The following is a 16212-nucleotide window of genomic DNA, read 5'->3' as shown; positions in this document are numbered from 1 at the left end:
AGGCTCCAAAAGTAAATGCTATGTGCAAAGGGATAAACCCCTGAAGTGCCGGTTCTGTCACTGTCTTGCTCTAAAGATCCCTGGGCTGGAGCGTAGAAATGCTTGGCTCAGGTGTGACTGATGTGAGGGTACATCCCAAGTGCTGGGTTCTGAGATGCGGGATCGAAAAAGGGGCACATGAAAAAAAAAGGAAGGAAAAGAGTGGCTGGGCAAGTCATAGACAGGGAAATGTCCATCAGGAGTGCATTTAGTCCACTGGCAGGGAGGCATGAGGAATTCAGCTGAGAAGGTGAACACAAGCACAGCCAGCTGAAGAGCCTGAGCATCCTTGCTCCACTGCAGGCTCTCCCTCTGTCCTCTTCCACTGCCTTGAATGACTCCCTTCTACAGAAAATCCCAGCACCCCTTCCCTTGCAGGGCATGTTTTCGCTTGAGCTGGAAGCCCCGCGGGAGAAGGTCAGGGACAGCACCTCTCCAGCCATGTCCCGGGAGCAGTGACCAGCAGGCAGCTGCTTTGGCTCACGGGCACTAGCAGCCAGTACAAAGCTGTGCAAAAGGCAAGCCAGGACATGAGGGGGTTTTGCACAGGGGTAAATAAGTGTTTGGGGCAAGGGAATCTGAAAGCCATCTTGCTGAGCTTGCATCAGCCCAGTGTTTGGTAAGAGGTGACTAGACACACTGGACGTGCAACTGGGAGCTTCGTAAGGAGCAAGCATTCACGTCAGGGTGGCGGTCAGCTATTGCAACCTTCCCCAGGTGTGAGGGGCTGTTCCCACGGTGACTGAGACAACGCTATGAATTGCTTTGGTTTAGGAAAAACACAGTTCAAGTAAAGTGAGTTAATATGTAATTATAGCATACAACAGCTGCTGGCACTGCATTAGAGGTATAGTTAGGCTCCTGTGACTGGCAGGAGAAGGAGCTGGTGGTGACTTGTTACTAAACTGTGAACAATTTTTCATTTTTAATATGAAATTTGGCAGCAGCCAGATCTTAATATCCTAATAATATCAACAGCCAGAAAATAAATGTATAATTTGTTCTGTCTAATGCTGAGAGTTAGATTTTTCTACTAGTGCATCAGGAGCTGGATTAGTCCCATGGCAGCACAGAACAAGTGGAGAGGACAGGGTCCCTGGCAGGGACTTGGGTCCACGTAGAGGTGAGTTTGCTCAGACAGTGCTCTGCCGGTACAGCTGTGCCATCGAAATGCCAGATCTCAACTCACATCCTCCACCTCCTGAACCAGGGAGATGCTTTGTCTTAATCTCAGTCTGAGTTTCTATCCCAAGCCACTGCCAGACAGATAAGAAGAAAGCGCACGTTCGTGTGGCCAGAGATGCAGCGCTCTCTTTTAAAGAAAGCAGCCCCTCTCTGTCTGACCTCTGGAAGCCTCAGCCCTGTCCGGGAGCTGGGCTGGCTGGGGAGAAGGCTCTGCCATCTGCGAGCGAGCGGCTGCGGGAGCGTGGCCGGGGGTTGCGGGAGCGTGGCCGGGGGCCGCGCTCCCTCCTCGCCCAGGGCCAGCAGCCAGTGCTCCCCCCCTCACGCTCCCTCGGGTGGGTCTGCAGAACGTTCTGACAGGCTCCATTTACTTTCGTGCTGTTTTCCCCATCGCCACGAAGCAGTTTTTCTGTAGCTGGGAAATAGCGAGCTCTTCCCTCTGCTCGATGTTAATCATCTGCTTGTAATTAACCTGTGACCTCCCACGCCTGCGGCGTGCGCGGGGCAGTGCTGCAGCTTTAACGCGAGCGGTGGGAGCCGGAGGGAGGACAGCAGTGCCAGGTCCGCCCCGAAGCTGCAGCAGATCCCTCAGTGCTGCCCGCCCTGGCCCTGGCCGCGCTGCCCGCCATGGGGAGCCCCAGGCTCCTGGCCGCCCTCCTCGCCGCCGCCATCGCCTCCCTCCTGCCGCTCCCCGCTGCCCCCTCGGCCCACCGCAAGCTCCTCGTGTTCCTGCTCGATGGCTTTCGCTTCGATTACATCGATGACAGCGAGCTGGAGGGTCTGCCGGGCTTTCGGGACATTGTGAACATGGGGGTGAAGGTGGATTACATGACCCCAGACTTCCCTAGCCTCTCCTACCCAAATTACTACACGCTGATGACGGGTGAGTACTCGCATTTCTGTGCCGTGATGCTCCTTGGAGCTGACAGCTCCCCGTGATGGAGGGCAGCTTCCCATTACATTTTCCTCCAAAGACAATGTAAAAATAACGCAAGTCGTGCTTTTAGCTGGGAGTTTAAAAGCTCTGCAGCATTACAGCTCAGTATTGGCTGTCTAAAACCTGCACTGAACTTGAACTTGGAAACGCTGCTTGGAGCTGATTTTTGAAGTCCCCCTTTGCTACCCCATGGTGCTGCCAGGTCCCTACCTGCTGCCACTGCAGCAGCACGGCCATCCAGGGCTCCCTGGTGGGAATGCTGATGGGGGCTCTTGCATATAGAGCATAAAAACGAGTGGCAAATGAACGGAAAATTAATACAGAGCCTGCTCAGAGCCTTTCCAGTTAATAAAAAAGCATGTAAACTGAGGGTGGCTAAGAGAAGAACTTTTTTTCAGTCACCGGGTCAGTTTTGGCAAGTTCAGTGTTAAATTTATTTTTAAACTTAACAGACTTTCTGCTTTCACAGGTCTCTGGCTTAACTTTGCCCTAAGTCCTCATATCTGTAATAACCTGAAATAGCCAAATAGAAAAACATTAAGGATTTCTACTTTTACTAGTTTTTCTGAATACCCCAGGAGAGGCTTTCAGAAAACTGAGATGATATAGTCATAGTTTTCATGATACTGAATTGCTTTTAATCTAAGTGGAGTGACACATGACTACATCGACACTGGGAAGGTGCACAGAGTACAGCTGGGCCATTTCTATCCGAGAGAGACATCCTGGAAACAATGCTTAAGTAAAAAAAAAACAAACATAAAAGTTTTCCTGGAGTTTCTGATTGGATTTTTCTCCAGAATTATTTAACAAACAAGACCTTCCACCTAAAGGGAAGGAGTAAGACAATCTGTACTCTCCTATGATATGTGGCATCTCCTACTGTCCCTGGAACAATACAGTGCCCAGTGGTCCATATACCGCTTGCTGGGAAAGCAAATAGATGCCATTGTAAGACAAAAATCTGACATCAGTTGTGCCCAGCTTGTTTTGAAACCACTTAACCCCTTCCTCCCTCTCTCTCAAGAGAAATGCCTTGCTCATCTCTGAACAGCAAAGAGTACAAAACCGCCACAGTTTCCTTTCATGACTTGGTGCAAATGTATGAATGCAGAGCAAATGTAATGACTGAAAATAGAGGAGTCATTCTGCACCAGACTATGTTCTTTAGGTGTATGTAGACAAACCAGCTTAACACTTCATGTGTGCAAAAAGCCTTTGGATGGAGTTGTTAAAGAGAAGAGGGAAAGCGACTGCTTTCACTCCTTACCACATTTAATCATCGCTCCTATTAAGTGCATATGCATAGAGTGGTCTATAATCAGCCTTTCAAGGAGTTTTGAAAACATCTTATTTTGTTCTTGCAAAGGAGTGTTGTTTTAGATGATGAAAGGCCACTACTAGATTATTTACATTTTTAGGGTATCAGATTTTTTACACCCCAGCCTGAGGCAATGAGACAATCTATGAGACCAAACTCAACTCTTCTTGCAAGTCTCCTGGCCTTCATGATGAGCATCTCAATGCAAATACAACTTAACTGCAAATAACAATTTACCTTCATAACACATGAGTCACAGCAGTGTTAAACAGGTCAGGAACCAACTGAGGACCAAGTTTAGGTGATGAACATGCCCAAAGGAAGATCCAAGACTGCACTTGAGCCCTCAGGGTTTTGGTGTACTCCATGGTTGCGTCCTGACGTGACAGCAGGGTAAATCCCATGGCTGCACTCTTCTTACTCCTAGTGCCGTGGTGCAGTCTCCACGGAAAGGAGATGTCAGATTTTAGGTGACGGTAGGGTTAGGAGTGTGGGGCATGAGGCAGATGTAGCTGTAGCTGTGTTCAGTCTGTGCACGTTTGATTGAGAAAGCTGGGACAGCTTTTGGAAAAAATGCAGCGTGGCAGGGTGACATAAGCATCACACTGTAGCAACCTATGTGGGGACAGGCAAGTTACTGTCTCCCCATCACTGCTATACAGGTTGGGAAACCTTCCATCACATCTCACCATTTATGCTGTAGGGGGAGGTCTGTAACTGGTTTTGCTTTCATTTGCAACTGGGATGTGTGGGACTTAAATGTTGTCACAGTTTCTTATGGGAAATCAGGGACTACAAGAACAGGCTGTTCTTGTCTTGTCCTGAACTGCTGCATCATGATCTGTTAAGAAACTCACATTTTAACGACCAAATTGTCATATTTTAGCATGTCGTGAGTGCAGTTTCATAGCATATTGATTTTTTTCAGCTAAATCATCTTAAGAAATTTCTGGCCCCACCTGCACACTCCCACTCCTGACTTGTTCATTATATCCCACCATTTTTTTAGATAAACACTCCAGTCCCTTCCTTATCTGCTTGTTCAGAAGGTCTTGTGGCCCCACATCCATTCAGAAGCATACACATCTGCCAGATCCAGGACAGCGTGTGCTTGAAAACATTGTGGTTGGGATGTATTTCTCTCTTGCCCCTATCATTTGTGTGAGCAAGGCCTGTCCTTCCTGCGTACCATCCTTCACCCAGTATCTGCACAAGATTCATGACTCTAGACGAGGGTAGGTTTTGTGGGGGGTGTTTTCCTTCATTTCAGTGGCTTTGGAGGAGGACAGTGGACTCTCCTCCTTGGACACCATCACCATTGGGACAGGTCGGTTCCCTCAAATCTGAACTTACCTCCTTCTCGTGCCCAAAGCTGCAGATGGAGGTTATGGAAGTCAGCAGCATCTGTCCCACTGCATGTCAGTGCAGATGTCAGCCTGCACCTGTCAGCCCTGACAGAAGGTAGCTTTCCCCTGCAACGGGCAACGAGCAAACAGTAGTGCACAGTACAGCCGCCTGATTATCTGCAGGATCTTTTAGTCATTGCGTTTTACTTTACTGATTCTTTCAAGAAGGCAGCCTAACTGGATTTAGTATTCATGAGAAATAGCAAGTTTACTGAGCTTTTCAAGCTATAACCAAATAAATGCAACCATAACTGATGATCAAGAGCCATGGATCTAAAACCAACTAACTAAAGTATGCTAATGTGAAGCATACCCTGTTTTGCTGAGACTAGATGCTAGGTGAAGCACAGACACAGTAGGAGGAACAGGGCCCAGTGGAGGTAAACTAAACAGATAAATTTTGGAAAAGAAGCAGGGGGAGGGAGATGACTTGCCTGTGCTATAGGGTGGCAACAGAGCTCTCCACAGCAGAGCCCCTTCCTACTTAAATCTGCTGCTGCTGTTAACCTATAAGAAAATATTTGCTGGAGCTTCATGGAGTGACACAGAAAGCCTCAGCTCAAAGCCCAGGGCCTACCTACAGGTCTTTTCCCTTCCACCATATCTACAGCAATTATGAGAAAGAAAAGCAGAGCATAGAAACAAGAGAAATGCTAATGGTTTGTCTTCTTCATGTGAAGTTACTGTTTCAGAGCACGGGGGAAAGTTCCCATCTCTCTGTGAACCAGGGCACCACATCATGACCCTCTGTCCTGGGACATCCCTTCACAGGCACCCAGGCTCCTCACTGCACCCACCATGCGGTCTGAGGTCACATGGTCCTCCTCCAGCTTCCCTGGCTCAGCAGTGCCAGCACACAAAGTAAAGACACTGTGCGTCACAGCTGCCACCCAGCACCCTGCAGGGTCTCCCATCAGGGCCCGGCTGGGGTGGCAGTCACAGCTCAACAGAAGGGCAAAGCACTGCCCTCAGTTAGCTGAAAGATAAATGATGTTTGCTTGAAGAAGCATCAAACACCAGCCAAGTCATTGCTGGAGCAAAGGGATCTTGCTGATATGCAACAGGAGATGTTTTGCTACAAAAATCTGATGGTGTGCAAGGCAGCCCAAGGACACACCAAGGGTGTACTGGCTTAAAAATCCCACTCTTCAAAAAGCAATCTTATCTAACATCTTCATTCATGCCACCTTTCTCAGTTTTGGCATCCACAGTGGTGTAAAGACTGGTTCTTGAGTGGCTGGGTCATTTTCTGAGCTGCTAGGCTGAATCCTATCCAGTGTGCTAGCTCTCCATGCTCCAGTTAGGATATTGCAGCCATTGACCTGAAAGACATGATACAAAGTGGTGAATTAGGTAAAAGGAACTGTTGCTTCTGATATATGTGTTTGAGAGAGCTTTGCAGGACTCAAGCATGGGCTTCGCAAGGGAGGGAACGAGTCCAAATACGCGTGTCCTCAAAAGACTCACTTAACGACACTGTGTACTGTTTGTTTTGCAAAGAAAGTAATTAAGACCACAAGCCACCTTGGGTTTTTATTCTGTGGGGAGTTTTTAATTTTTCCCATTCCTTGCCGTGGCCTGGCTCTGCAGCGAGCGCTCATGCCAAGCTAAATGGAAAGTCTGAGGTCTTCCCTCTTACGACTACAAGTTATTGCTTCAGAGCCCTTCATGCTATATCTCTCCAGAAAAGCTGCTCATGCTGAGGGGTTTGGGTGTCCCTCACCTGCCAATCCACAGGCATTAGGAGGTTGCTGGGGGACCCCCTGCACCCCGGCTCCTCTGAGGCAACCCCAGCTCAGGGCGTGTAGGGGCCCCTCACATTTCCAGCCCCAGCCAGCATAAACACGGATGGACAGTATGACATCTGAGCTGGAAACCCAGGGAGGATTTATTTTCCAAGATCCTAACAACGAATGAGATCTTTTCTGGCAGGTCCTCCATGCAGGCGTGCCAGTCACCTGGTCAGCTGTGCAGCCCCATGTCCAAGAGCTGTATTTCTCTTGGCCTCCATGGGAAGTGGAGGGAGACCCTGCTTGCAGAGGTGGCGGGGGGGAGCTGCTTGGAGAGCAGCCAGCCAGAGGCATCCATGTCCCTTTTTGGACAGGGCCTGATCTTAAATACTTGGCAGAGAGGCTAGGAAGTCGCATGAAGCTTGCAGGATGGGGGAGGAGGTTGAACAGAGGTTCTTTCAAGTCTCTTGCACCCGAGGTGAGGACTGTAGTCTTTGCAGGGTTCTCTCACACTTGCAATAACTCAATGATGGCATGTTTGAGGCTTCTCTAAAATATAAGGGTGGTGTGTAGCGTTTTCCCAGCCATTGCAGCTAACTCTTGCCTGTGCCATCACCTTCTCCTCTGCATGACAGCAGAGAGAGCGGCAACATAGCAGAGGTCCCAGGGATGGGTAACAGTCAAGGTCTACTCTGCCAGACTGAAGGTTTCACCCATCTTCCACATTTCTGCCATCCTTCCTCCATTCCTCACTCTCAGTGTTGGTGTGCTTGACTGCTGAGAGGCTTTGGTGGATGATGCTGCAGTCTGATAAACAGCCAGTCTGCTTCTGTTTTCCCCTGAGCACAGCAAATCTCGATGTATGCCACACCCAGTTTATTCCATGTTTTCTGGGAGAAAATGTTCTTTGGGCTCCCACCTTTGAAGTTCTTTGGAGTCTGGCTGATGTGTACATGTACTCGTATACTTACTGTTCGCAGTGAGAGGTCTCCAGGTTTACAGCACAGCATCTCCACGCTCCATCCACTCGGTACCCAGAGGAAGCCCCACCTGGTGATGGTTGTAGCAGATGCCTCTTTTCTGCTGCCCAGTTAATGGTATCCAGACTCCAGCCTGGTCCAGGAGAGGATGCTGGCAATTTCTGTTTAGCAGTTAAGCAAGCTTTTAGCTACATAAACAATACTTGCATATTGTCTGAGGCATAAAAACTGGAGGGATAGGAGTACAACAGGGAAATTTATTATCGGTACAGATGAACTGTAGCTATCTTGACTTCACTGTCCAAGCTAAGAAAAAAAGCCATAATGACACAGAGAGCATGATGAGTGACAAAGGAATAGGATTTTTTCTCCTCTTTTAACCACCACAGATGCCAGCAACAGCAAGGATTTGAATTATTATGTTTGTGACATACAGTTTTAAAATAAATACTCTCTTTTTTTTCTTGGATTCAGTAGCTTTCCATTTCTAAAATTGTGTGTTGGGAAGCAAAAAGACCACGAAGAAGTTTGTGGTAATGCTATTAACTGGCAGGGAAGGGGTACTCTCCTAGCAAGGACAGGCTGGAGAAGAGAGTGGGAACCAGGAGGCTTTTTCATTTTCACATTCTTCATCCTGCTTTGTTTACTCGCCGCCTGCAGAAAGGCTGCAATGCCAAGTGCCAAGATTTTTCTCTTTCACACATACACAAAATGTTGTAAAAATCTGTGTTTGCTTTCTACCAGTTAAAAAAATGGAAACACTTTCAAAGTGGAGAACAGAAAGTTTTCTCTAGCACAAGTTCATATGCTACAAATTGAAGCACAGAGGTTTTCCCTTCTTACTAGCTACAACCTCACAGCTCACAACCAGTATACCAGCTACCAGCTATTTGCAGCAGTAAGTGGACATTCACATATATGGTATTTCTTTGCCTAGAGCTGAAGTCACAGCTGATGAACAGAGAACTGCCAGAGGCTCGTACCCTCTCCAGTGGTGCAGGCAGCAGCTTTGCCCATCATTTTGTCCAGGCCCTCTGTAGTGCTTGGAGCTGCGGTGCCCTCGAGCCGTACCCAGCTGTGGGAGGTCAGCGCTCCCAGCCTGGTCCCTCAGCCCACCACTGCCACTCAGTTCAGGAGCTGAGCCAACAGCTGGGAGCATCTCTTCTCCAGGGACACAAGACCTGCCTTACCACACAAGCTAGCACCTGCAAAGCCTAAGCTGGATGCTTTGGAAGCAATTTTCGTTCATCCCAGGCCTGGCTCCATTATGAAAGCATTGAATTAAGAGTTTCACGCTCTTATTAATGAATCCCCTTCAGGAAAAAAAAATAATGCTCTGTATAGCAGAGATTTTTCTGTGCCTTTTGATGTGATCCTACTTGGATTGCAAAGTCTTGCCCGATGTAGGCTAAGCTGTTTCTGCTCTGGATCTGTCTGGTATAGGAGGTCATAAAAAATTGGAAAGACTTTGCCAGAAAGTTCTTCTGGGAACATAAACTGTGCATGTCTTGCAGGTACTGTTTTTGCTTGGGGGCCTGCAGATGGCAGGGCCACTTTGCCCAGACCAGCACTCCCCTGCTGACTTCTCATGAGCCCTGGTCTTCTCCAGGTCACTTAAGGTTTATCACACAGATTTAATTTTTTTTCCCTGTGGTCTTTCTTTTCAAAGCAGGGCAAATGAGACCCAGCAGGGGAAAAGCAGAGTGGGGCATATATCAAAGCAGGCAGAACTGGGCTCTTCAGGATGCTCTGCTCACAGCAGGCTGGGCTCAGTCCTTGGGGACAACACCACCACGATAGTCTGCTCTTGAGTGGCAACACCATGCTGGTGACTTTTGAAGTCCTGCTCTCTTCCTCCTTATGGCAGGCAGCATGAGCAGAACAGGGCAAGTCACCCAGCAGGTCTCCAGTGGGGTTGGAAGCGGGGTGAGAAGCTGATAAATGAGCAGGTCTAGGTTAGCATTTACGTGGCTCTTCAAGCAAGGGAATAGCAGAGGAAAGACACTGTGGGGAGGGAAGAAAGGGGAGAAAGGGAACAGCATGTCTCTCTTGGGCTGTTAAAACCTACCTACGTTACATCTGTGAAGCTGTGGAGGAACTTAGCTCTTCCTCAGCCTATATAGCCCCACAGTAGTTTGTGCTTGCATCTCACCTCCTGCCTGTTGTCTCTTCCCAGGGAGTGGGGACATCATGGTGGGAGATAAGGTCTTACAGTACCAGCAAGGCATGCATATAATATTACACAGTACAGTAGATTTAGCTAAATGCATGGACTTGCGTTCATCATCAGGTGGATACCACGTGGGTACAGATTATTGTAACTTTGCTGTGCTGACTAATATACACACCATGGGTTCTATGATAAATCCGATTTGCTCTGTGCAGAGACTGTTTACCTCTGTTTTGTTGCCCGATGCACCACGTATAGCATTGCACATCTTCCACATGGTGCCTCTCTTTAAAAAAAAAAGATAACTGAGTGTTTCAGAAGAGCATTTTCTCTTGTAGATTTAATGCAGATGGTCCCTGTATGATGTACGCCTACTGGTGATCCTACACACTGTCCTGCAGTCAATGAAAGGCCACCAAAGAAAGAAGAGGTCATTCCTATAGCAAATGCTAGAGGAGCATATGCTCTGGTTTCCAAATCTCACATACGGCTAATGTAGGGTGCACAGCACTCAGCATTAGTGTGCTGTTGTTGTGGGTGGTCAAGTGGCTGCATGTTTTGTTGGTTTTGTTGGCTTTTTTTTTTTTTAATTTCATCTTTGTTTTGCAGAGATTCATTTGAATGCTGACAAAAGTGCCTGGAGACATGGGAATGTGCTTTAGACAAAGCCAATGCTGTAAGAAGTGTAGTGTCCAAGTAAGCTGTAGCACGCAGACTTGCAAATGCTTTTGCTGGCTCTCTTCCAGAAAGATACAGCAGTTATCATATTCCTGGGAACTATACCCTCTTTGTTTTCCTTGTTGCTTGAGGAAAGGGTGCTTTTTACAACAATTGCAGTGAGGTTAAATAATGACATCTGTATGCTAAAATTGCTTTTTGCCCTGTTTCTACTTCTGAAACTGTTAAGATGATGTTTGATTACAGAGGAAAGCTGCAGTAATGGAAGCAATAGTAAATTCAGTGTGTTATGGTATCTGTTTAACACCATGTTGCTATTTTGATAATTGTTAAGAAGGAGATCACCGAAGGTCATTTTCTCAGGCTGGAGAAAATAAGTTACAACAGGGGATGTAAAGAACTGGGGTTGTACATGTGACCCAAAAGAAATTTGAGAAGTGACCTTAATTCTGAGTGTCTCAGAGGGGGCAGAAATGCCAGCTATTGCAGGGCTTTTTACTCCAGTGAGCAAGGCACAGAATAGCCATGGTTGAAGATTAACAAAAAACAAAAATAGAATTAGAGACCAGACATATTTTTTGAAGAGTGTTTACTGATGATCAATAATGGCATAAGCAACCCAAGGAAGAGATTGATTAATTGGTTATTGATGTCTTCCAGGGAGGTCTGGGGTCTTTCTGGGACACAGACTTCAGGCAAGCAGACATGGATGGCTCCAGGCAGCATTAAATGGTCATGTCTTTTGGTCTGTCTGCTCATCTGATGGTCCCTTCTGGCCCTGTGAACCAGGAATGTCTGCAATGAAAATCAATGCCTTATAGTCTTCTAGGCCTCTTTTTCAATATAAAAAAAGGAGAGTTGGAATCCATAGAAGAATGAACTTGCCTGATGTGTAGATCAGAAGAATACTGTCCTCTGTGTTAGTGCACAGTGTTCATTAAACTTCCCAGAAACTCTACAAAGAACAATCTCTGTTCTGTTCCTTAGAGAGGTGGGCAAACTGACAGCAGACCTTAAATCCTATAGGAAGTTCACATCATTAGCAGCTAGAGCTCATTGTTTTTATATGAAGACTACACTATACATCATACAAATACATGACCTAACAGCTTGAGCACCAACCTGCAGGCTTCCCAAGCTGGCACCAGTTGCCTGCCTGCAGTTTAGCAGGTTGGTATATGCTCAGGAGTACATGAACTTCAAGAAGGTGAAGAGGCAGAGTTGTCCTCTAAGTAGGAAGGCTGATTTTTTGATGCACTGTAGAGGCTTTCCTCTAGCTCTTTGAGGCTTACAGCAAAAGAAGCCACTTGGCAGCCTAAAGAGGACAGATTACTGCCCATCCAATCCACCAGTTCTCCTATATTAAACCTATTTGGTTTAAATATGGTAAATAGTGACTGCCACAAATCGGGATTGCTTTTCTCCACTTGGGAGGAGGAAATGTTTTGCATAATTGAAATACTTCGTAGCAGGGAAAGAGAGTTCAAAATCCATTTCAAGATCACACATACCCAAAGTATACAGAGTCCTCTGCTCAAGGTGACACCTTTTCAAAACAAGTGTACCAAGGTTATTTCAGTTCTGATCACCACACTCGGTTCCACAGTAATCAAAGCCTGTTATCTGGATCCTTGCAATATCGTGACTCATCAGCTAATGAAGACAGTGTCTCACATATGCATCAGTCATTGTTTTTTAAGGTACGGAAATCATGAACTCCCATTACAACTTATTCTTCAACATTTCTTTTACCGTCTTTGGTTTATTCACCTGCAGATTAACTCTTAAAATACAGTATCTTCTCTTCTGACAGTGACAAGAAGTGGAAGACATCTCTCGGCTATTATATACTAGTGCCTTGTAATATAAAATTGCCCAAGGGCCCCCAAGATGCAGTAAGAGGGCTGAAAATGTTTGATGAAGTGATTGCTGTTCCCACAACCAAGAACAAAGTGTGTTCATTTAAAAAATAAGCAAACAAACAAACCATAACAAAAAATAAAAGTAGTATATACAATTTTTAGCCTAGCTTTTGCTTGTTTGTGGAAAAACAATGAGCCCTATGGGTAAAGGAGAGGGAGAGTGCGAGCTTCCAAAACTATTCTTTTTCCAGATTGTGCTCTTATCCATTCCTGTTCATAGACTGCTTCCCACAGCCCTCTGTGTCTGTGCACTGGTGGGTACCTTGAAATGGCCTTAGACTTCCAGATGTTGTGTGTGTAGAAGGAGCCAGGCATCAGACAAACATGTGGCACTCGCTTGGGCTGCGGCTGCCATGGTTTTGTGTGTGTAGACGGGGTATGACATGTTGAGCAGGCCATGGGCTCTTGGATTTGTCAGCTGTCTAAAAGTTGGCTGTCTGAAGCTAAGTGAATGATCTTTCTCTACCATTAATAGGGAGCAATATGCACCTCCAGAGGATAACTCCTCCCAGATACCTTAGATGTCTATCTTAGGATGGCATGAATTGCTTTCTAGAGATGCCTCTTCTTCTCCTTTGACTGTAGAGGGACCACAGGTGGCTGACAAGCTTCAGCAACTAACTTTTAGGTGGCTGAGCTGGGTGTGGATAGAGAGCTACCTAGAGGACCTCAGTAAGAGGTAACAGAGTTAAGAAAATAGTATGAGTGGTTGCAAAGTAAGAGGTCCCTGAGTTCAAATCGGGGCTTTTCAGCTGATTTGTTGGATGATTCAGTGGTGGTGCTGGTGGCATCCTTCTGCTGCAGAACACCGTTCTGATTGTGTTGGGTTTTTTCTCCTCCCCCAAAGGTCGCCACTGTGAGGTCCATCAGATGATTGGAAACTATATGTGGGATCAAAAGGCAAATGTGTCTTTTGATATTGGTGTGAATAAAGAAAGCCTGCTGCCTCTCTGGTGGAATGGATCGGAGCCTTTGTGGGTCACAATGATGAAAGAAAAGAAGAATGTTTCCATGTACTACTGGCCAGGTTAGTATGCCAAGAATTGCTACCGTCTTAACAGTGCATCTTTACGTCTAAGCACTCCATACGCTGTAGGATGGCTCTTTAATATAGTTCTGAAATACAGAGAAGAATTATGAGTGTTTTACTAACCATTCATAGAAATGAATTATCTTTTCTTAGGCCATGACAATTTGCATATGCTTAGAAAGGAAAAGACTGAAGTGTCACTGGAGATAGCTGTGCACCAAATGTTACCTTCAGGGGGGTGCTGTCTTGCAGACCATCCCCTCCTCCACAAACTTCTTGATCCTCTTGCCCACCTGTAGCTTCTGCTGTGCTGCACTGTAGACCATGTCACTGATCAAAGTTAAACAGTAACCATCCCCCCCCAGTGCTTGGAAATTAGTAGCTGAGAGGTGAAGACGATCTACTGTGTAGGGACAGCAAAATCTAGCTGAAAGCAAAGTATCCTTTGGTGAACTGGAGGAAGGACTCTTGTCTTCCTTCATCATTAACTCAGCTGGGGTCCCAGTTGCTCTGAATCTGAGCCATTCACTTGGAGGGACTTGGCCTTTCCATTCCTCATTTGTTGGATATTGGACAACTGAAATCACTAGTGATGTACAATAACAAGTCTTTTTTAACAAACAAGAGTGTATCCTTAGGCTGCCCATTTAAGAACCCACATGGAAATAGATGTTCCAACTGTGCAGTCAGACCAAATCTCTTACAAGGTACCCAGCTTCTCAACTTCTTGACCTTTTAACTCTGCTACCTAAGCAGTACCCCAATATCCTCATACGTGTAACTGCAGGCTAGAGGACCACATGTTAGAAGAGCTGTACTGAAGACAGCCAGTGCCAGCGGGTAGGGCAGCGGCAGCTGACTCACATTGCGGGCTCTTGGCCAGCTCTTCTTCTGCATCCCGATGCACGTGTGCCTGGTCACGCTCTTTCCATGCAACGTGTCTAATGGCATCCCACAAAAAAGGCCACAGTTCTCAGGAAAGGGAAGAAAGAGTGAACCAAGATGAAAAACATTGAAAACCCATCCAGACTGTTTCTACAGTACTAAAGAGGAAAAAGATCTGAGGGTGACAGTATTGCATTATGGATTCAAAAGCAGTCCAAGGGACGGGAATTGCAGACCAGATATAATGGTTTGGATCAGCCCTCAAAAAAAAAGCTTCTTATTGGAGATCACTTAAGTGACCTAACAGCAATGCAAATAGGATATGGAAATTATACAAGAATGTAGACATTCTTCTAAAGATTTATAAAAATACCTGTTTCTGTGGACTATTCATTTTTAACTACTAATATAACTGCACTGAATAGGTATAATTATATACTGAATAGATGTAACAGTCTACAGAGATCTACTGAAATCCAAAAGGATAGTATCGCTTTCTATTAAATGCCTTCAGACTTTACCTAGCTCCTTCATGTTGCACTTTGAGCAGTGTCTCTCAGGGAGCAGACATATGAGGTGTGTATGTATGTATCCTGTATATACGTGTACCCTTCACACTTATGTGTCTATTTCCAGTAAAGCTGCAAGGAACAATAGAGCCTCCCTTTTCCCAGTGCTTATGCTGCCAAATGTATGCATCGACTCTCTTACAGAGGGGGAATTTTTTGCGTGAATCTGGTATTTTAGCTGTGAACATGTACATCTGTCTATCATTAATTATTTATCTCTGACAGACGACCTTTGGCAAAGTCATCAATGCCTCAGTTCAGCAAACTCATAAGCACATGCTTACTTTAAGGGTGTTCATGGTCTCAAAGGACATGTTGGCCATACAGGGTCAGGCACAGGGCAGGAAGCAGGGTGAAATGTAGAACTATTGAACTAAAACACAGGGCAGTTGGGCTGCAGTAGGACACCAGGTGTAACTGGAGTAAACAAGTCACCTCAAACGCAATAGTATTTATTACATTTTCCCTATATAAATTTTTGAACTGTTTTCTAGTTCCATTGTAAGAATGCAATCCTCTAAAAAGTCTACATCTATTATTTAAAAGCTTTAATTCTTAACAAGGCATTTGACTGTGGAGCAATGCCAAACAAAATGAAAGAAAAAGGGTTTAATGTGGGGAGAGGTCCCACAGACATTTGCATTGCATATGACCTGCTATTAGTGATTAGCTTTCCAGCCTGAGGATATACTGCTGCTTGGTAATGAAGCTTGCAAATTTGATAAAGATCCGAACAGGAAATGTTTGGGAAACTCTCAATAGGAACAGCAATGTATAGCCAAATTCATCACACTTTGTTCTGGAAGATGCTATTTTCTCTCTAGTCAGCGGTGAAGACAAACAACAGATCAAATGTAGCAGAAATGCATTGTGAATGTCAGCAAGCTGATTCCCAGGGTTAATTTACACCACTGCCATTTCCTTCTCAGAGCCAGTTCCAAGCTTTGCAAAGTCTGAACACAAAATCTGCCACTTCATATTCTTCCCTGTGTTCCTCTCTCCTGCATAGTCAGTGCCTAAAAGAAGAAAATCCAGACCCCAGCAAACAGGGACACAGATCAGTAGGGCTGCCAGATCCGAACATCCATTCATCACAGCTTTATCTCTGAGCCCAACACAAACACAGCAAAGACAACTCATGGGCAGAATTCATCTGGGCTCTCCTGCCTCTAGAAGCAGAGGAGCCAAAACACCACAGTGCCAGCAGCCCCTACCACCACTTCTGCCAAAATATAAGCACTTGGCTTGTAAGGACATTTTTCTCCTTTTTTTCACAGTGTTTATAAGTCAGTTTCTGTTCTTTAAGGCATTCCTGGGGAAAAAGTAATGTATACTCTGACTGTTTGATTCCTAAGTGTAACAG

At 45.8% G+C, this 16212-nt stretch overlaps 1 protein-coding gene across 1 annotated transcript in view; it reads left to right on the top strand.

The window, feature by feature from the left end:
- Positions 1–1781: 1781 nt before the first annotated feature.
- ENPP6 (ectonucleotide pyrophosphatase/phosphodiesterase 6) overlaps positions 1782–16212 on the top strand; it is a 33589-nt gene continuing 19158 nt past the window's right edge. The window contains exons 1-2 of the mRNA XM_074904103.1: positions 1782–2104; positions 13213–13392. Of these exons, the coding sequence (XP_074760204.1) occupies positions 1849–2104; positions 13213–13392 (436 nt within the window). The 5' untranslated portion in view covers positions 1782–1848. The remainder of the gene's footprint in view (positions 2105–13212; positions 13393–16212) is intronic.

The sequence above is a fragment of the Athene noctua genome, chromosome 4 (assembly GCF_965140245.1).
Source record: "Athene noctua chromosome 4, bAthNoc1.hap1.1, whole genome shotgun sequence".
NCBI classification, from domain to species: domain Eukaryota; kingdom Metazoa; phylum Chordata; class Aves; order Strigiformes; family Strigidae; genus Athene; species Athene noctua.
This window is presented reverse-complemented; position numbering and strand designations above follow the sequence as displayed.